Consider the following 22,191-nt stretch of genomic DNA (forward strand, 5'->3'; position numbering starts at 1 on the left):
GATAAATGAGAACCAAAAGGGATTGTGGAAAGGTATGCAAAGGTCAAAGGTATCTTTCGAACACACACAGCTCGGATGATCGACAAAAGGAACTGTGTCATAGTCTTCTAGTGGCAGGTCCCATGAAGATCCCAATATGTAATCACATTACACTGTTAAATTGTAATAAGCATCTTCAATTCCAGCCTTTGAATCATTAACCAAAGAGTTCTTCAATTCCATTTCGTATCAAATAAGAGTTTGATGGTGCTCAAAATCAACAATTACTTCAAGCTGCTCGGTAGGGAGAAGCTCCTCTTGCAAAGTGAGGAAGAGGTTGGTCTTGGAGGTTCGAGGGTACTCTCACGCCCAAGTTAGTAGAGACTTTCTCAAAATGAATAACTTTAAAAAATCATAGCGTGTATACTTGATGACGCATCTTTTTTCTTTTATAAGGTTGTCGTTCCTGCCCTTGCTCTCTAAGGCTTCAGTGACTCTCGCCAATAGTTTGTTGCTGATGTGGAGATCTCCTCCTAAAAATGTATTGGGGATGGTTGCATAGTATGAGCAAGCAGTTGAGTGAGATGACTTTGGAAGGAATTGACTAGAGCGTAGTACTTGAGCGAGCAAGGGTGTACTTGGGTTTGAGGCTCTGTTGGGTTTTGTTGTTTGAGGCTGGTGGGTCTTTGTGATGTCGAAGAGCTGGCTGGGCTTCCCTAAGGGACATGCCCTCTTTTGGGTTCATTGGTATTTGGGCCCTTATATACCACATTTGTATCTTTTGCAGACCCAATTAGCTCTTCAATTTTATTTTATTTATTTTTTTAATAAATACTAATCTAAGGGCTTGAACCGAACACATCAACAGAATTCATTCTATTCATCACTCCATTATCCCCTTCCCATACCCCTAAAGCTATGGGGGATGATGGGGGATGAGAGGAAAATAATAGGGTAATGTATTATGTATAGCATTATTCCATCATTAGTAATTTAGTGTGAGACAAAATTTCCACTTCCTTGCATTACTCAGATAATATACTAAGAGACTGTTTAGAATTGTGTTTGAAAAATAGAGTTTTTAAATCAAAAAGAGCTTTTAAGCAATAACTTCATTTTTAAGTTTTTGCTAAAAGTGCGTTTTAGCCATTTTTAGACTTTTTGGACCCTTAAAAACTCGCTTTTAATTTTTTTTATCAAACAACTATTTTTTTCTTCAAATAGACTTTTTGAGTATTAAAAACACTTTTAACCTCCTCAAACACAATCCCAAATAGGCCTAAATCAAGGAAATTAATTGCTCCTGATATTCGATTGCTGTGCTGAACCATACACGTACCTGGAGAATTAATTAGAAACTTGGATGCAAGTAAAATTCAATCAAAATGTGAAAATCCTAAAACTTGCCAGAGATTTAATTAGAAGCTCAAAATGCAAGTAGACAGTGAACATTCAATCAAAATCTCAACTTCTTGATAGTTTTATCAGTGGTGAAAACCTACTAAAGTACATTAAATCAATCAGTTGGCAAATGAATTACACTTTATAGTGCCAGAAAATAAATGAAAAATAACAACTCCCAAACTACTATACCGGCAAAATTATACATACACCAAGGCATCTCAGAAAGCAATCTTTTGCATACAAGCAGTCAAAACTAATTGATCCAATCATACCAGCCACGCTTCAAGCTACAACCCAACACTGCAACCTAGCTCTCGACCGGTCACTCATTTATCAGGCCCGCACAGAGATTCCAGCTACAGAAGTTAGAAGTTTCTCAAGTGTGAACATCAGTTGCCCACATTCTTCCTGACTCTCCACCTATTTGGAGGCCCTTGTCGATTCCAGGCTGATTCACGACGGTCTATATAGGTGTCACTTCCCTCAGCAAATCCCCTCCTGGTTGATTCACGACGGTCTACGTAGGTGTCACTTCCTCTGCTGGTTGATTCACGACGGTCTATGTAGGCGTCACTAACCGGTCTCCTAAAATGCTGGTTCTTCATATAGCGTTCAGGTTTTGAAGTATTTGTCCTTCTTGTATTGTTCACTTCATAGGACAACGGTTGAATCCCCTGCAAATCAGGTTCTGCAACATACCCAACTGGCCGTTTGAATTCATCCATTCTTCTAAATGTGATTGATATCCTAAAAAAATTATAACAAATGGATACGTGAGTAAAAAACAAAACAAAAAACAAAAGGCATCTGTACAAGCAAACAAGAATTACATTGTAAGGTTTTGACAGATACCTCTTTGCAGGAACTGCAGGCACACAATGCTTAGCCACATCAGCCCCATTTCCATTTAAGACAAGAACAGATCTGAAGGAAAAATGGCGACTAAGTATTCCAAACCAAAAACAATGGAATGATAAAAAAAATACTTCGACATAATCAAATCTATACTCAGGTGACAAGCTGCAGAAAAATAATAGGGAGAGAAAAACAAGGAAAAGAATTCAACAGATCACACTTACCCCAGTGGTAGGGGGATTTCAAAGGAACCGGAAAACTCGCCAGGACCCAAAATTTTCAAGTTAGATCCAAAAAGTATATTGCATTCACTTAGAAATGACACAGTGCAGAAAGGCCGCACAAAGTCATGGTTGTCAATGTGCGGAGGTATACAGTCCCCTTCTTCATAGATGTTGACGATGCAACTATCAGGTACACAGCTAGGAGGAAGTACATGCCATCTGATCAGCCTCCTAATGATCACCTTGAAAAGAGGAGGCATAGGATCCACGGATTCATCATTGAGGATGCCAGGCGGATTACCTTTTTTATCCTGTCACCGGAATACTAAACTTTTTAGCACTTTTATCATTTATAATTCTACTTTCTTTTTTTTGATAAGTAAAGGATCAAACTTGAGGCAACATTTATAATTCTACTTTCTATGATTATACCAATGCCACCAGAGCATAATAATTAGCTAAATCCCACAATAAACCATGACTTATAGACCATATGGCAGGAAAAACTTACTGGTGCATAATTGTAACAGCAACCAAATTGTATAGTTACACGTCCCTTGCCCCTCATCCACTTACTGGGTGCTGTATATGTCCGTTCTGCAAGAAGTTTGGAGATACATAAATAACGCAGTACTTCGAGATATATATACTTACCAATGAGTTTGCAAAATTCAGCATAGAAGAACAAAACAGAACAAAAAGAAACTCCCATCCAAACCAATTCATGAAAGCAAAAATAGGTTTGACACTAAAACGATAAAATTATACTTATTTTCCTATCTCAAAGAAACATATACATGCATACAGTAAAAATTTGATCACAGGTATTTTAAGGCTTCCAGTCAACAATCAACCCGTATATATTAATAGGCTTAGTAACCGAACAATTAAGGGAAAGAAAAAAATCAGAACATAGGAAGACAGAAAATATTTGGCACTTGCATTCAGGTGAATGAAATATTCATCCAAATAAACATCATGCAAACCAAGGTATGGACTACAATTACATTTGGCCTACACCAAAGTTTGTGGATGCCAAAGAGTGTAGACTAAAGGGTGAACCTCCTACTACACAATTGTTTAAATCCCAGAGAGGAAAATAGTATATAGTTATTCACCATCAAAAAGTACTAGATCCTTTTTAACACCTGACATATTGATTGTGCAAGTGCCTCCCAATTCATACAAAAATATTACTGAAGAAAGGAATTTGTTATCGTAAAAGCCTCACCAAACAAACAGGATTCCTCATACAATTTTGGGTGCCTACACACAATGACTTGCCAATTAAATGAACCCACCCCACATATCACAAAATCCCCACTGCAAACCTTTAATGCTATAGCAAGCTTCAGTATCAATCGCAATTACTCAAAAAAAAAAAAAAAAAACCGAAAAAAACACACACACACACAGACAATTTCAAAAATTGGCCCAAGACAACCAGACCAAGTAAGCTGAAACAGCAAACTAACCTTTCAATTCCCTTTTTCTCCCCTTCTCCTCAAGCTCATACACATAATCCACAATCCTCTTCTGCTCCGCCGCACTAAAAATACCCTTGTGAAGCTCAAGCCCATCGACTATATTAACAATCTTTCCACCCACTCTTTCCAAGCATATAAAGTCTTTCTTTCGCTCCACATCCTTGAACCGAATGTATTCTCTCTGTTCCCTCGACAGGTTCGGCTTCGGCTTCTCGATAGCCTTCACAGACACCCTCAATGCCCCGGTGGAAGCATTCACATCAACCGACCGTTTCCTTATCTCCGAGGAGTCCACCACCTCGTCCTCCTCCTCTCCCCCAAAATCGTCTTCTTCCTCTTGTGCCATGTCGGCCCAGGACATTCGATGATGGCTCGGTGATCCGCTCGTGGACGGGTCTGGGTCCCCGGGTTCAGGATCCCCGTCCGCACCGTCTTTCCAACTACCGAGCGAGTTGGTCTCACAGTTGTCGTCTACGTGCTTATCATTCATCCCCTGCTCCGATCCGGGTTTATCGGGACTCGTAGCATCCAAATTCTCATCCGGGTGATCCAATTCGGCATTAGCATCGAGTTCTACAATCCCAATTCATACAATTGCAAAAGAAAATTAATACGAATAATATAACGAACAAAAACCCTAAGAAAAACACAAGAAAAGCAACAAAGAAAAGAAAAACCTAAATTTGTATTAAAAAAAACCCTAATTGCGGAAAAATAACGCTAGCCAAATAAAAAAAAACAAAAATTAAAGAACCTCTACGTACAATTCAGCTAAGCCGAAGTACCAGAGAGAGAGAGAGAGTATGGTCAGTACCTGAGTCGAGTGAGCGCACGCGATCGGAGAGCGTTTGGGCGCAGTGGTCGCAGAGGTCTCGGGAGAGGAAGGGGAGCCACGTGGTCAGGAACTCCGACGCGATCCGGAGATCGGAGCGCTTGTACGTGACCAGAAACGGGTCGTGGTCCCTCGGTTCAACCCGGCGATCGTCGCCCATGACGCTGATGCGAGTAAACGACGTAGGATTGCTTGTGGAGGAGATTGATTAGCCGCGCGGTTACGAGGGTCAATGTTACAACTGACAATGTGTGCGTGGGAGACGGTAGTTTGGGACGCTTACATTATATAGGAGAGGATTTCTCCGTTTCCTATCAGTATTAGGATTCCTTTGGTATGGGCCGCTAAACATTTGGGCTTGTTGGGCTTGAGCAAGTCCTACACTATTTGGGCTGGCCCTAACTTATTCCCCCCCAACCCCCCACAATCTCGAGGCAAAGATTCGATTTTTTTTTTTTTTTTTTTCCTTTTTTAAGAAGAATATACGGTTTGATGAAAGGGAATATTAGTCATTTATGAACAGTTTGTTAATGGGAAGATTGAAATATTTTAGATTTTTTAAGATTACCTATATATATATATATATATCTTGTTTTTCAATTCAATCTACGAAAATTGACATGAATAGATTCTAATTTTATAAACTAAGTTAGAGAAAAAAAAAAATTCATCCAAGAGGAAAAATTTGTCCATAGTGAGGTTTTTAGATTTTTTATTTAATAATTTTGATTTTGGCAAAAAACAAAAAGTGAGCTAGAGAAAAATTAATAAAATTTATTAATTTGAGTTTCATAATCTATCTGTAAGTCTCATAAATATTAAAAGCTTTGAACTTCTAGCAATCCGAACAGCAAAATTGCTATGAATTTTTATCATTTTTTTTTTTTTTTGGTTTACTTCAATAGTAATCAAGTTCCGGATCAGGACCTACAACATATAATCATAAAATTCACATATTCAAATAAATAGTGAATAACTCAAAATTTATTCCACAAAATGAGCCAGTCCGTTCCTACTTCCTAGATGAAATTGGTGATTAAAGGCCCCACGTAAAGCCCAAGCCTGCCCACATCGCATTATTTCTTTATGGAAACGTCAAGCATCCAACGCCAACCAAGAAACCTTGTCACGCCCAAAGGATAAGAAATCCAACCGCTAGAGCTGCTCTTGCTAGTTTCTACCAGCAAGCAGCAATGGGCACTAATTTCCTCCAACCCCTCGCTTCAAAATCAGCACCATCAACCACCCTCATCTTCACCAAACCTTCTATTAAACCCAACCAAATCTTCCTGCCTCGTCTCCAACGATCGCTCAGAGTAACTCCCACCAACACCAGCAGTACCGACAACAACGAAGCTAATGGAGACGGTGCTCGGCCACAGGCTCCTCCGCCAAACCCAGTGGAAATCAGGTTCAAGCGAAGGTCAAGAAGGCGTTCAAGACAGCAGAGGGAGGAGGATGCTGCCGGCAATGGGCGGGTCATGAAAGCGCAAGCTTCAGCTCCAGACCCTCCGAAGAAGTGGGAGGACATGAGTTTTGGAGAGAAGGCAATAGAGGTGTACGTGGGCGAAAAGGGTGTACTGTTTTGGCTCAACAAGCTTGCTTACGCTTCCATCTTCATCGTCATCGGAGGTTGGATACTATTCCGGTTTGTGGGTCCTGCGCTTAATCTTTACCAGCTGGACTCTCAGCCTTTGGCTCCTACTTCCGTGTTTAAGGGTTCGTGATTAAAACCCACAATACAAGAAAGGCGAAATTATGATCTTAAATTAAGACTGAAATTTTGTAGCTTTCAGATAATGAAGTGGGAATTGGCGTATCTACTACTCCTTTCTCATCTTTTTACCATCTCTTTTGTTACATATCTTTATTTCAAGCACACAATAAGATTAGGATCATTCTTCAATCGGATCACAGAATGAAATGGAGATTACATCTTTATTTCAAGCACATAAGATTTCGATCGTTCTTCAATTGGATCACAGAATGAAATGAAGATGATTGGTTCAAATTTTATTTAGTTGTCATTTTAAATTTTAAATGACGTAATATGTGAAAATCTAATTTAAACCATGAAATTAATTATCTCAATTTCCCATAAAATGGGGAGAATTCTATTCTCCATAAAAAAAACCACTACATCAAATTCTCATTCTATCTCAGTAACAAATAAAAATATAGGAAAACTTCAGTTTAACCTCCTAAACTTTTACATAATTTGACAAACTCCCAAACTTTTAAATCTCTCCTTTTGAGCCTTTGAACTTTCAATTGCTCTTAATGTGGACCCTCCGTCAGATTTTAAACGTTACATAACATTTATACCCAACTTTCGTATAAAATTTTAACTTTACCCTTAATTCCAGGGATATTTTGGTATTTTTTATATTTTTAACGGCTAAAATTGATAAAAGAGTCCATATTGAGAGCAATTGAAAGTTTAAGGATCCAAATTGAGAGATTTAAAAGTTTATAAGGAGTTTGTCAAATCCCGTAAAAGTTCCTAGGCTAAAGTAAAATTTCCCCTAAAAATATTGTTCCGTCGGAAATAATTCGGATCTTTACTAGCCTTGTCCAATGGCCACTCAAATCAACATGAAAAATTATGCTATAAACCACATTTTTATAGCGCATGGGTAATGCAATAAATCAAATTTTTATCTCTCAATTATCTCATAATATTGATTTGACAGTCTCAACCAACCCCTAAATTAATTAAAAAAAAAAAATCCAATTGTTGATATGCATACCCCGAAGATAGGAAGACAGAACTTAAAAATAAAAGAAACAATATGGAACAAAACTCTGAAGCTAGCTTGGCCATTATAAAACACCAATCCATGACTATTATCATCAAAATGAACATTGAACATGGGACGGTAATCACACAACTCACAACAACACTCTCGCAAACAAATGAAAGCAATCTAAGCTGTAAATTACATCCTCAGGGACTGAAATACTAATCCTACTGATTTCTAGAATGACTATGACTATCTTATGGGAATACAACAAGCTTGTAACAAATTTTCATGTTCCCGCCAGCATAGTACATGATGAAAACCAAAACAAAACCTCAACAAGTACCCCTCAAAGATATGATAATCCGAAAGACAGAATATTTGTGGCTACGCGACGTTGACAGGCTGAGAGAGCGCATGTCTTTCAGTCTTACACCTGTAGACAACAACGCTTCCAACATTCAGTCCAATACTTCAATGATCATGCAGGCATAAATGCCAAACAAATTTTATACAGGCTGCATTTCTTTGTCACTTGAAAAATCTTAAAAGATTATAGAAAATACTTTTTTTTATAATTAATTGGAGGTGAGGACATAAAATTTGAGAAATTGTACAAAATTTCTTTGAAGTTAAGAGTTACTGAAGGTAAATATCTGGTTGTTACAACTTTTTTTTTTAAAAAGAAGATAACCCAGTGATTTACAGGGTGGCATATTCTCAAGCACATTAAGATAAATAAGAACTCGCAAGGTATCCTGTGACATCTACAAATCTTTTCATGCGTAGAAAAATCAGGATCAAATATTTCACAAAGCATCATTATATTGCAACATTAGTAAGATGCTCCCACAGCAGCCAGAATCCAAGTACAACTTAGCAGGTTCAGATTTACTAACCTATTGCATTGTAACCGGGATGCATAATTATGGTTGTTGCAATTTGTACACATCCAATCTCCTTCGCGCCATTGTTTGGCTCTGCTTAGTGAAGAGAATAGAAGTATTAAAATATTGATCACAAGAGAACTTGCGGAAGCGCACACAATGATCAGGTGTGTGCTCGACAGACCTAAAGGCTCACAAGAAATCTAAGTAGCCAAGTAAGTGATCCATATACATGGTATGCACGTGTACAAGGAGGAATCCAGTCAAAAGTTTACCCTTTTCCAAGCAGTGCAGGTGTAGTTGCTTGCTGTGGAAACTGCATCGGCACTTGCAAATTCGGAGCAGTACCTGAGCTTACATTTGAGTAGGGAGCATAGGGTCCAGTATTAGGGTCAGCACCAGTCCCTATCATTTGCTCAAAACCTGGGTATGGTTGCAGCTGCATATTTGTCTAAACATTCAAAGAAAAGGAAAAACCAAGTTGTGCATGTTAAACCTAGGTTAAAACAACAATATATTAATCTAAATACCACACAAGAAAATGAATCCTTACTTGTCCCACATTTAATCTCTTGTTATCCCAGTCATGCACCAAGTCATCAGATGCCAGTCGCTTTGTTCCAAGTGCTTTACATCCAAAGAGAGGAAGAAGATAACAAACAACATCAGTTACAGATTATTAACTCATCCACATGGTAACCAAACAACAAACCCGAAAGTTTGTTGTTCAATTCTGTACCCAATCACAAAATGAAAGCCTTTTCCTTTTTTTTTTAACCACTAAATACAGAAAATCTATGATCAGATGCTACTTCTAAACATATCTGTTATCGCTACAATGACCGAAAGGGAGAGCATACCTGGTGGGAAAGCATTGCATTTTTTGCACTGGAAATAAGAAAAAAGCTGGATAAGATACATAATCATAACAAATAACAAACATCTGGAATCTTATATGTAATGAATACGAAAAAGAATGTTTAATTCCTCGATTGTTCTGCTACCGCAATCACACCTGGGCACGTGAGGAGTAATTATGGAAGCCACAGTTGCATATCCAGTCACCATTGCGCCATCCTTTAGGAGCCGAAAGATGCTGATTAGCAGGTTCTGGATACGGAAGTCCAGAATTATGGTTACCACCCAAGGGCCAAGCAGAAGCAGGTTGAACTCCATATTTATCAACCCCTCCTACAGACCAGTTGGAGCTCAAAGGAAGAGCCTGCTGGGGAGTTCCATTGCCAAACAATCCCATATTCATCTTTTGTTCTGGTCCTCCTTGGGCCCTGGCAAAATAATGTGAATAAGATGGGAGAGAAGCTCCAGGGATTGCAATTGCTGGCATTGCTGCTACCTCCTTCGGTTGCCCACACTTTTTGCACTTCTCTCTTGATGCATAATTGTTGTTAGTGCAACCTATTGATCCATTTCCACACACACCCAACCCACAATGCAGCAGGGGAGAAAGGAAGCCAAGTATACGCACACCACCCAGTCCATCCCATACGAAAATATACATACAAAAAACACAAACGACTCAACCTAATTGATAGCAAGTTCTGATCTTAACTTGACAAAAAGATTACAAATTAAATAAGCAATCAGTAGAAAGGGTCATAATTTCACTCAACAAACAACTGCCCATATATTAACAAGTAATATAAAAAGTTGATGGCATATAGGGAGACCAAAATTATGAATTCTCAGACATGTCCCAAATATTACAAGAGCATAGAAAGAGACAATCATTGAAAAATAATTTCATTATCTCACTTTGAAAAATAATTTCGTACCACTCTGTGATCAATCACTGCTGGATTGGTCGATGACACCCAAAAAAGAGCATCAAGAAAGGTAGGATCAAGCATAATGTTTTATGAAATGAACAGCACCCGCCCTCTCCTTCAAATTCAAGAGTAAACGAATATTGCAAACCGGAGAACATAAATTTGAGACAGACCCTTATCTACTAACAAACATGCTAAAAAGTAAATATAAATAGTTGTTCTAGATTCTGTCTTTGATACTTTCCATGTTCATGTCATATGTCTTTGTTGAGATACCTAACTAATCACTTGTAAGCAGTCAGAATGTTTACAAGTCCCCGGTTCCGAGTTCCAGCTTACTAAACAACACTCTTCCATTTGTTAGCTGGTAAATCGAGAAAAGTAGAAGATGCAGAATACTACTTTGAATCTAATGATATAGCTTGTTTCGAAGAAAAACTCACACCCACTATAAATTATTAATCCTCTACAGGATTTAAACATTAAACAATTAAAAACAAAACTATACCAATAAAAAAGCAACAAAAAATAAAATATTTTGGTAGATCAGGATCCTCTACATTTCCTTAAATCCTAACTATTATTTCAAATCATATGGTTCATATTATACCATTTCAGCATTTATCGCATATGAAACATGATGAATTAAAGAAAATTTAAGAATATCTCAAAACCTGAATTCAGCATATCAGATGTGATAAATGCTGTGGTGGCAAAATCTGAACCATTTAACTTAAATAATGATTAGGTTTCAACTCCACAAGACAATCTAGAGGATCTTAATCCCACAACCAAAAAGCCCTAGCTGCAGAGTCCAGCGTACAGCGTACTCCTAAAAAACCTAAAACCCAAACCAACCGCAATAATTTTAATCCCTAGCCCAAACCAAAACCTTATCCAGAGCCTTCGAAAAACCCTAGAACCCAACCATGCCCCAACATCCATTGACAAAGCAATAACAAATATGCGAATGGAGGGAAGTCAAATTCAAAACAAACAGACAAAGAGAGGACAATAGACGAAGAGCCAAACTAACCGGTACAGATCCAATCGCCGATACGCGGGAACCACTTGGAGTCGGCGGGGGTTTTGGTGTCGACGAGAAGCCGAGGCTGCTTGCACCGGTTGCAGAACGACCTGAAGGCGTAGTTCCTGTTCTTGCACCCACTGCACTCCCAATCGCCTTCTCTTCCCTCCCCCATTCCCTTTCTCTCTCTCTCTCTCTCTCTCTCTCTCTCTCTCTCGCAACGCCGATACGAACTGTAACTCTTTCGGTTTTACTTGTTGCGGCTCATCCACGATGGTCTTTGAAGTCAAAGGAAAGGAAAGGAAAAGAGGGAGGAAAGGAATTTCGTCACCCTCTCTCTCTCTCTCTCTCTCTCTGTCACGTGGCTCACCCACGAGACTGGTAATTGTGCATTTGGTCCTTGCGAATGGGCCTTTACAAACATTTCGATTTTCCCTACTTTAAATGGGCTGGGCCCTTGACAAGCATGGATTCTAATCATACTAATTTTCTGATTCAATTCAAATATTTATTATGAACATAAATTTTATTCAAATCAATCTATAAAAATTAAAAAAATGCATTTTTTAAAATATATATACATTTTTTTTTAAAAAAATATATACAAAATCATATAAGTTTAATAGGTAAGTAAAAAAAAAAATCTTTCAACCCAATTTAAAAAAGTGTTATTTTTACCAAAGTAGTGTTATTTTTTACACTTATAATATCACGTGTTTTAAAATTTACATATATTTTTTAATTTTAAACTTATATATATAATAAGAGTAATTTTAAATGCATTTTTAATAGAAAATGAGATTCTTACATGCATTTTTAAAAAATGCATACGAAAATTACATACTTTAAGAGCATATGTAAATTTAATAGATAAGTAAAAAACAATCTTTCAGCCTAATTTAAAAAAAAAAACTTTAATGTTACTTAAAATAATCTTTTCTTTAATGTTACTTGAAATGATATTACTTTTCACGCCTATAACTTCACGTGTTTTAAGAAAACAACTTAATCATAAGAAGTCATTCATATTGCATAAAACATTCACATATGTCCAAAACTAAAAGTAGCAAATTCATGCTATATATATTCCTAGTGAATGATGAAGAGCTAGTTCTTCCATTCCTGAGTTTCATTGTCCAAAAGTCTAACAAAAACCATGGGTGACATGATCACAAGCCACAGCTATTTTGACTTCTTCACCCACTGCCACCCCTTGCATCATTGAACACCGGGAAGCATGGCCTTCAACCAGGTCAAACGTTTCTCACTTTTCAATGACATGAATGTTTTTCTCCAGCATAGGTTCTGAAACAAGTCCAGAGCTGCATTGTAAGTGCGGCGATCAACACCTTGCATACCATTTATTATTGCAATGCAATTATTTGCAGAATGTGGGTCATCAGTACTTTTACATGCTGCAGCTCCCTTCGAATTCTCAGCTCCTTTGTGATGTTTCTTGTTGGCACCTGAAACCTGAGGCTGCGCTGCCTGCGCCTGGCGCTTGTTGCATCCATGTGAGCGTGGAAGATCAATGCTGCCAGACCTGCTCCAACCAGTACTTGCATAGGCATACTGCCCAGTGGCCTTTGGCTTTGTAAATATCGTGCATAGCTCTTCATATATTGGACACCCCCATTTCCTGTATGGCTTAATCTCAGGATACGCCTGCATTGAAAATATGAATTGAAACCAGGGAAAACCCTTCACAAGATACAATGAAGCTCAAATGTTACTCATAGTGGGTGTAGGCTTATCCCACATTACTTATATATAGCCTATAGGGCTTTAGTGTATAAATGTAAACTATATGCCAAACAACTTAATATCTTGTCTCTTTCTCTTGTTTATTATTATTATGCACTCTATACTTATCTAAGCTCGCGCATCTTCATCACTCAATTTATTGTTAAAGTAAAGAAATATTATAAATTAGTTGACTTCGTAAACTTTAAAATTTTAGTTTTTCCTAAAAAAATTAGATTGACATGAAAAATATAAATCTTTCGATCAAATGCAAATACTTTAATAGATAGAAAAAAATGTTTGATAAGTATTTGAAGTATCCACAAATAAATATTTTTTTATAATTAATTAATATAATCAAATGTAACAATAATTAAACCAAGAGAGAGAGAGAGAGAGGGGGTCTAAAGAGAAGTAAATATGTACCTGGATATATTCTGCCCAGATAAGATCATCAACATCCACCATCTTCCGACGATAATCCCAACCAAAGCCACCGTGGTTATATAAAGGTTTTACAATGCGGAACCGTTTTCTTAAAATAGTAAGGTGTTTTTTCAGTTCCTTTTTATCATAATTTAGACCTGTCTCCTGATTGAATTCCTTGCAGACACGATCCCATGCCTTCTCATCAAATCCACTGACACACACGTCCAAGTGGTCATTCATTTCCTCAATCAGCAATTCTACAAATATCTTCTCCGTGCGTGGTGGCCAGTTTGGCCGGGACCAAACATCCTCTGATTGCTCTTCACTTGTCTGGTTATCAATCTAAAACATGCATATTCTTCTAGGAATTAACAAATAACAATGTTTTCTTTTAAGAAATTTCTTTACGATTCTTATATCATGTAAATGTTAGTTTAATTGATTGGGACGAAGAAATTCTGGCTTAGTTTTTAGGGAAATCCTTAGCAAATGTAACCATCCAGTATAATATTCAAATTTGGACATGCTTGTTGGAAACAGTGACAGTTGACTAACCGTTTTTGAATCAGAGCCGCGGTTGCTTTGCTTTCTCGACCTTTTCTCGGGCATCCTTGGAAAACGAATTGAATACGATGAAACCACGATCCCAGAGAGAGAGAGAGAGAGTTTGTTGCTTAGCGAATGGAATTTTTTCTTTTTCTATTTCTAGTGGCTTTTTTGAATTTTGAGTGGAGAATAATAACCATTAGAAGCGGGAAGCGAATGCGCGGGATTGGAAAAACTCAAAATTTTGGGCACGGAGACCAAAGATTATGGTAGTTTCAGCATTTTTTGGTTATTCTTTTTTTCTCTCTCAATTTTGGTTAAATAATATTTTTGACTTTAAATTGTTCAAAATGAAAAGTAAGGTCAAATCACAATTAAGTGAAATATTTATCTTCACAATAATGTTAGTTATTATGAAGATAACATTTTTAAATTATTAATTAAGGCATTGTCAAAATCCGAAAGAGAAGCGGTAAAAATGGAGTATTATATTTTCCGTTAACATAGGTCTCTAGAGTAAGATCAAACCACATTAGCATAGAGAGATTAAAACTTACAAAACCCAAGAAGCACAGCATAAATACAAAAAATAAAGCAAATAGTGGAGAAATACAAATCCTTTAAAACAACAAAAGATTTACAATAGAAAAAAGCAAAAAAAATGATTAAAAAAAAAAAAAAACACCTAAGTGACAATAGCATCAGCGGCCGGATAGGCAACGAAAAGGTAACAGATGGGCTTTGATCGATGTGTGAGATTCATGCACTGACACGTAAGCGGCTCAAAGGAAAAGTAGAGGATAACGACGAAAAGTTAGCCTGAGAGGTCAAAGAGGATTGTGAACTAGCGCATGGGAGGTTGAGACTAACATGAAAGCATATCGAGCTTTGAAGAAATTCAATATGAAAACCAGGGTGAATCAAAACAGCACGCGGCGTGCTTTGTGCAAAAAAAAAAAAATTACACAGGCGTGCTAAGCACGCTGTATGCTGTGAATCAGGACTCTATTGACAGCACTAGTTTTAACCTTAGATCCACATCAGCCATTTTTAAGTAGGCTGATGTGAATGACACGGTGTTAAAAGGTGGTGACGTCAAAGTGGTTATGAAGGTGTCGATGATACTTATTATGAAAGTTACAATTAGATGGCGCCACCAAGGAAAACAAACGGAGGCAACAATCACAACCTAACCAAAATTGATAAATAAAAAAAAAAAAATTAAAAAAAATTATTATAATTGATAGGCCAAATTGCATGTCATTCAATTTCAAACAGTGGACAAGGGCTATAAGATTCGCTTGCTTCAAGCAGCTTATAACACAAAGAAAACTGTTACATTTATTAAATTTTATTTCAAAAAAAAAAAATCTCAAAAGATGCAACATATTTCATAAGATTTATTATTTTAAAAAATTTGATTTTGATTTTTGCATTTCTCAAAGTTGTCCAATGAAAGCAACTCGTGCACTCCACACGCGTCCACGATGTAGTGGCCGGGGTCTAGCAGCCGACTTTCCTCCGCAAAGAGACAGAGGGAACGCAATCTTTCATTTTTCCAGTTTCAGCGGGAACGACAAGCCGGCCTGTCGTTTTCTCGCATTTACAATTACAAAACCGCAAAGATCGACGTCGTCCGGCATCCTTAACGGTAGCAAAAGATGTTTCATCGCGCATGGTATTTCAAAGCATCAAAAATTGCTTTCCTTCAATAGTCGGCGAATTCCCATTTCACTGTTTGGCTCTTTGGATTACAATTCACTCCTGAGAAACCAAAGCAAGAATTGTGGGAAATTGAATGGGAGATGAGGCAGCCGAGAAAGCAAAACCCGAGGGCTGGTTTTGGTGGTTGATTGTGTCAGTGATTGGAGCTCTGGTTGTCACCGCGGGTACACTCGTGATTGGAGCTCTGGTTGTCACCGCGGGTACACTCACAATTCTAAGAAATTTTCGTCACTCGGGGCCGCCTTCAATCCCTCACCACCCCGGCGCCATTGTTCAAAAATACGCCGACGCTCTTGAAACCGCCTTGCAATTCTTTGACATTCAAAAATGTACAACAATTCCGTAAATCTAATCATTTAACCATTATTTCCATAATGTTATATCAATGATCTTCTTGAAAACTTCCCCAAGTACTTATCTCCTGATCACAATTTGTTGATGCAGCTGGGAAGTTGGTAAATAATAGGATTGCATGGAGAGAGGACTCGGGGTTAAGAGATGGGAGTGAGGAAGATTTGGACTTATCGAAAGGAATGTATGATGCTGGTGATCTCATCAAGTTTGGATTCCCCATGGCTTTTACCGCAACAGTGTTGTCATGGGCGATTCTTGAGTATGGGGATTAGTTGAAGGCAGTGAAGCAATTGGGACACGCTCAGGACTCGCTGAAGTGGATCACTGATTATCTTATCAATGCCCATCCTTCTTCAAATGTGCTCTATGTTCAGGTTGCCCAAATGTGTTAATTTATTCCTACTTTTGAGTTTATCATAATACGCTGCTTGATAGCATATATCATAATTTGTAAACTAATGTTACATAGATTAGTATGTAAATTCAACTTCTGTTTTTAAGGATTTAGCGTTTCTTTCATCATTTCATTGCTCTTGGAGGATTTATATTCCATAGTTCTAAAATATGGTAATGTCCTAAAATGGTTGGATTTACTTTTGATCCGACGGCAATGCATTTCCTTATTAAAAAAGTGCATACATTATTGTGAAAATGTGAATAATGTATTGGAGTAATGCTACTCTCCACACCAATTAATCACGCCTGTTTTATAATGGCTTACGTGATGTGTTTTATGTGGCTAAAATGATAAATGAGTGTGAAAAATAGCATTACATTGTAGAGAATAGTAATCTTATTATAAGCTTGCAGGATTGTGAGAACCGCAGCTCTTCTTCTTTTTTAGCATTATGGTTAGTTCTCACTTATATATATGTATGCGCTATATAAAGGAAGCCACCCGCAATAAACTAATGTTTTTTGTATGTTTTTCAGTATAGTGTGATAACCTGCATTTATAGATGTGGCTGTATAAGAAAAATTTATCCTCTGAATTGTTGTGTGATTCCTTCTTTGTGTTGTTGAAGGTGGGTGATCCTGAATTAGACCACAAATGTTGGGAAAGACCTGAATCCATGACAGAGAAAAGACCTCTCATGCAGGTTAACATGTCATTCCCGGGAACAGAAGTTGCAGCAGAAACTGCAGCAGCTATGGCATCAGCATCTCTGGTTTTCAAGAAAATCAATTCAACTTATTCTAGGGGGCTCCTTATGCATGCCCAGCAGCTGTTTATTTTTGCTGATACTTATAGAGGTTCATACAGTGTCAGCATCCCCCAAGTGCAGAAATACTACCACTCCACAGGATATGGAGATGAACTCTTGTGGGCAGCGACCTGGCTCTATCATGCAACTGGAGACCAATCATACCTCAAATATGTAACTGAACAAAATGGGAAAGAATTTGCCGAGTGGGGGAGCCCGACTTGGTTTAGTTGGGATAACAAGCATGCTGGAACTAAGGTTTGTATTATGATGCAGTTTATTGTTTCAATTCTAGATTTCAAAGAAGTACTTTTTCTCTTAGGCGCATGTATTGAAGTTTCATCATAATGCATAGGCTAATCAAAATTACTATCACTTGTTTATAACTTCTTTTTGATTTGCTCCATTACTTCTTATCAGCTTGAAGTTATAAAATCTTCTTGAAATGTTGTTTATTTAGAGCACTCTTTGAGACCATACAATCCCCTGAGTGATACTAATCATGTCATAGTAAATTCCATCTACTATGTAGTTTTGTATATTGGGGAAGCTTAATGAAAAGAGAGAAGGTGGCTCAAAGTTGTGCATGCAATATGGGTGTTGTGGAATTTAAAGCAGGATGTATCTAGTAATAGCTGACACCAAACAGTTGCATGAAGACTAAAGTAAACCTATGTTAATATTTTTGCAATTTCTGAGCAGGTTCTTCTGTCCAGGATAAATTTCTTTGGTGCGAAAGATGTGTCAATTGCTGAGAATCTTGATCTCCAGATGTACAGGGAATCAGCTGAGGCCATCATGTGTGCATTACTTCCTGATTCACCGACGGCCACTTCCAGCAGAACAGATAGTAATATTCTTTTCTTTCTCCCCCCCTCTCTCTCACACGCGCGCATACACATAGATCAACATGTGTATATCTAAAAAGACCAGCAGGGATATTCTGTAAAGCTTGTTACTTTGCTTTTCTTCTTCTTTTTTTTCGTGTGCTTGTCTTTGGCCGCGGTTCAAGAGCCTCTGATTAACATAGTTACCAATGGCAAATATCCTCCTCTTGCCACTCAATCATTTTTTTAAGGTACATTCAAAAGATAATTCGGCGGTTGAGACCAGTTAATCTAGTTGAGGAATCTGGCATATTTTTGCAATGAAAGTTCTACTCTCTCTCTCTATCTCTCTCTCTCTCTTTCTTTTTTGTATACGTATTTTATAAATTTATTTTGTAGGATAGCTGTCAATCAAACAGCTGAAAATTTATCATATCACAGCCCACTATGTGGATCTCCTTGCAGGGCTTTTTAGTTTTCAGGTTGTGTTCCTTTACTTGCAAGCTAAATTACACACAAATATCACTGATATGATCATCAAAATGTTATTTATGTATCATATACCCTTCTATTTTCATAGACAGCAGCATTCATTCCATTTGCATCTTGAAGTGGAATATGTCCTTTTGAAGTAGGTGGTTTGATTTGGGTGACCGAGTGGAACTCACTGCTCCATCCTGTGGCATCTGCATTCCTGTGTGTTCTTTATAGTGATTACATGCTTACATCCCAGACTGAAACTCTATATTGCCATGGTAAATCCTACAAGCCAGAAGATCTTCGCAAATTTGCCATTTCGCAGGTATGCAATTTGTTGGAATAAGGTGCAATAATTCTGCATCATTTTTGTTTTGCTTCTAACCCCACCCCCACCCCCCCCTCCCCCCCCCTTTTTTTTTTATGAATAAGCAATTTCATTAAAAGCAAAACAAACCAAAGACAAAGTATCACCAGTTACAAGCCCTACCAACGGGCTAAAACACAGCCTGCCAAAACCAATCAAACTAAAAGAAACCACAAAGCTGTAGAAACATCTTACAGCAAACCAAAACAACCAGACCAAAACAAGCCCTTACAGAGGACTAGAAACTAACCACAAAAAACAGAGACAACCAAACCAGCAAAAATGCAGAAACTGCATCAACAGAGCAAGTCTGCAGTCAAGTTCCATGGAGAACAAAGCACAAGGTTCTCCCTAGTTTTTGGAAACTTTCCTTTCCCAACTGCTCTAGTTCGAACTTCCCACAGTATCTTCTTCAAAATCTGCTCCTCTGTGCTTGGATGACCTGCATACTTGAGTTCATTTCGAGTGTACCAGATATTATACACAGCAGAACCCAAAACCAGACAGCAAAGCAACGCTTTAAGAGTTTTACATCCCCAATTACTACATCCCAGCTGTAGAATATCCTCCCATATTACAGGAGGGTTAGCCACTCTGCAGCTGGACATACAAAACCTCCAAATTCTATAGCAAAAACTACATTCAAAAAATAAATGGTCACAGCTCTTCAATTGGTTTCTGCAGAAAGAGCATTTGACATCTCCTTTGTATCCCCAGTTTAGCAACCTATCACCAGTAACCATTCAATAATGGCATCTTTTTTGTTTTGCTTCTAACCCCTTCTCAACTACATTCAGGTAGATTATGTGTTGGGCAAAAATCTGATGAAGATGAGCTATCTTGTTGGGTATGGGAGTAACTATCCTCAATATGTACACCACAGGGGAGCTTCAATTCATGTTGATGCTGACACTGGCTGCAGCGATGGGTTCAAGTGGCTTAACTCTTCCAATCCCAACCCAAATGTAGCCGTTGGAGCACTAGTGGGCGGGCCCTTCCTAAATGAGACTTACATTGATTCACGAAACAATTCAATGCAGGGTGAACCAACCACATACAACACTGCTCTCATCGTCGGCCTCCTCTCTGGCTTAGTAACCAGTTCTTCAGTAGTTGAGTCTTTTGCATAAAAGACATCGTTGGAAAGGAATTAATCAACTGATTAGCTGAAACAGATAATCTGTGCTTCCCCTTTGAGATATTCCGAGGCCAAACCAAACCGGCAAAAAGTGAGGCTCAACACGTGGAAGGTGAATTATGGAGACGATGTTAAAACTCAAGAGCTATATTGTGATAAATTATCAATTACTCCAAAAGCTTAAGTTGATATTCTATGATCTAACACGATCACGGGTCTTCGGTGCTTTAAGAGAGTTCAGCCCACAGTGGATATACATATTAGAACAAGACATGTGATAAGTAAATGAAAAGATTATTTCTTTGGTTTATACTTTGTGTACTGATCTGCTGCTACTCCCTGAACAAGCTTCCTGATCATCCCATGGAGGGTACAAGTTCCACATTTCCCTATACACAGTCCATTTCAATATATGGATTTGTAATGAATGTTAGTGCAATTTTGAGAAGGAGCGAAGGAAGTGAAAGGATGCTATATAGTGACGCCTCTGCAATATTGATTACCGGGCGTCTCAATATTGGCCATTTGTAAGGCAAATTATTGGAATATAATTTCTATTTCCAGTAGTCAAAAAAGTGTTAATATTGGGATAAAATTGTCCCCATATTTAAAAATTGGGATAAAATATTTTTTCCTGTTCTCCATTTCATTTCTTAATTCCAATTTTTATGTCTCTTTAAAATCTCAAAGAGTAGTGCTACGGAGACCAAAAAAATAAAAAAATTATTCCTATCTTGTCGGTTAGACCATCTGATTTGGTGGTCGCAACCACCAGATGACACATCAGAAGGGTTGTGACCACTTCCAATGGGCCTGTGGTGGGTGTAGCCACCTCCGAAGTTCGATTAGATGGCCAACCACTCCAAGGGATACTCGGCCACTAATGATGAGCTAAACCTTTTTTCATATTTTTGCTGATGTGATAGTGCTAAGTCAATCAAATATTTTGGGTTATCACAATACCACTGTCAGGTCAATGAGTATAGAAGGTGTGAATTTTTTAGGAAGTGTCATTACCATTTTTAAATCTCAAAATAATTCCACACTTAAATACCATAAATTAGGCTCGATGGTCTAATGGAGACATTTTTATTTTTTCTAATATCATCCAATTTTGTTGTCTCTACGAAAGATGGCAAAATGATAAAGACCATTCAACTATAGGATTATTATACTAAGGCCTTGTTTGAATGTGTGTTTGAGGAGCGTAAAAGTGCGTTTAACACTAAAAAAAATTATTTAAAGAAAAAAGTACTCGTTTGGTAAATAAATTAAAGGGTTAAATACGTCAAACCCCCCTAAGGTTTACCAACTTTATTTTTCCCCCCTGGGGTTTCATTTTTATCACAGGACCCCCATGAGGTTTTGATAAAGGACCAATTTAGTCAATCCGTTAGTTGACCGTTAAGACTGACACGTGAACCAATCAGATGTTGACACGTGGCACCTATTTAATTTTCTTTAAAATTAAAAAAATATATATATTGAAAAAAAAAGGGAAAAAACTGGGCCACCCCCTTGGCCATTAGCCACCCCCAGTTTTTTCCTTTTTTTTTTTTATTTTTTTTTTAAAAATACATTGTTTTTTATTTTAAAAAAAATTAAATAGATGCCACGTGTCAACATTTGATTGGTCCACGTGTCAGTCTTAACGGTCAACTAACGGATGAACTAAATTAGTCCTTTATCAAGGGGTCCTGTGATAAAAATGAAATCCCATGAGAGAAAAAATAAAGTTGGCAAACCCTAGGGGGGGTATGAGGTATTTAACCCTAAATTAAAAAAGCTTTTAAGAGTTCAAAAATTCTAAAAATAGCCAAAATGCACTTTGGTAAAAACTTAAAAATAATTTTACTTAAAACTATAATTTTCAAACACAATCTCAAACATACTCTAAAAAAATATTAATTAATATAATAAAATATCTCCATGCTAAGGTAATGGAATACAATAACTAAGGTCAACTCCAACATCATCACATGATTAATATCCATTATTAATGTCTATCGGATTCTTACCACTATCTTTTTAGTAGGAGACATAGAGTAATTTGAAAAATCTTATACCTCCATAATAGGGTAATTCGAGAAATTTCAATTCTCCAGTCAATAAAAATTTAAAACGCAAGTATAATAATATACCTATGGCTATTCTATT

General features: G+C 37.5%; 4 protein-coding genes and 1 pseudogene across 5 annotated transcripts; 2 read left to right on the top strand and 3 right to left on the bottom strand.

Annotated features, from left to right (window-relative positions):
• Positions 1-1,430: 1,430 nt before the first annotated feature.
• LOC132172056 (2-oxoglutarate (2OG) and Fe(II)-dependent oxygenase superfamily protein) lies at positions 1,431-5,035 on the bottom strand. Its single transcript, XM_059583488.2, has 6 exons — positions 4,764-5,035; positions 3,938-4,522; positions 2,974-3,059; positions 2,463-2,773; positions 2,236-2,307; positions 1,431-2,130 (listed from the first exon to the last, which is right to left on the bottom strand). Exons 1-6 carry the CDS (start codon positions 4,939-4,941, stop codon positions 1,773-1,775), a joined length of 1,590 nt encoding a protein of 529 aa, XP_059439471.2. The 5' UTR covers positions 4,942-5,035; the 3' UTR covers positions 1,431-1,772.
• An 849-nt stretch (positions 5,036-5,884) lies between these two features.
• Positions 5,885-6,600, top strand: LOC132172096 (uncharacterized). The gene has a single exon (XM_059583540.2). It carries the CDS (start codon positions 5,975-5,977, stop codon positions 6,506-6,508), a length of 534 nt encoding a protein of 177 aa, XP_059439523.2. The 5' UTR covers positions 5,885-5,974; the 3' UTR covers positions 6,509-6,600.
• A 974-nt stretch (positions 6,601-7,574) lies between these two features.
• On the bottom strand, positions 7,575-11,566 carry LOC132171783 (zinc finger (Ran-binding) family protein). The gene is made up of 7 exons (XM_059583182.2): positions 11,233-11,566; positions 9,425-9,825; positions 9,270-9,297; positions 8,963-9,036; positions 8,685-8,860; positions 8,422-8,502; positions 7,575-7,958 (listed from the first exon to the last, which is right to left on the bottom strand). Exons 1-7 carry the CDS (start codon positions 11,396-11,398, stop codon positions 7,910-7,912), a joined length of 975 nt encoding a protein of 324 aa, XP_059439165.2. The 5' UTR covers positions 11,399-11,566; the 3' UTR covers positions 7,575-7,909.
• A 713-nt stretch (positions 11,567-12,279) lies between these two features.
• On the bottom strand, positions 12,280-14,054 carry LOC132172763 (L10-interacting MYB domain-containing protein). Of its 2 annotated transcripts, XM_059584333.2 has the most exons (4): positions 13,951-14,054; positions 13,393-13,737; positions 12,630-12,888; positions 12,443-12,528 (listed from the first exon to the last, which is right to left on the bottom strand). In XM_059584333.2, the coding sequence occupies exons 1-4, from the start codon at positions 14,002-14,004 to the stop codon at positions 12,488-12,490; spliced, it is 699 nt and encodes a 232-aa protein (XP_059440316.2). In that variant the 5' UTR covers positions 14,005-14,054; the 3' UTR covers positions 12,443-12,487. The 2 variants fall into 2 exon arrangements, with proteins under 2 accessions (XP_059440315.2, XP_059440316.2); XM_059584332.2 differs by having other exon boundaries at positions 12,280-12,888.
• A 237-nt stretch (positions 14,055-14,291) lies between these two features.
• LOC132172973 (endoglucanase 24-like) lies at positions 14,292-20,026 on the top strand (annotated as a pseudogene).
• Positions 20,027-22,191: the final 2,165 nt, after the last annotated feature.

The sequence above is a fragment of the Corylus avellana genome, chromosome 1, assembly GCF_965113065.1.
Source record: "Corylus avellana chromosome 1, dhCorAvel1.hap1.2, whole genome shotgun sequence".
NCBI classification, from domain to species: domain Eukaryota; kingdom Viridiplantae; phylum Streptophyta; class Magnoliopsida; order Fagales; family Betulaceae; genus Corylus; species Corylus avellana.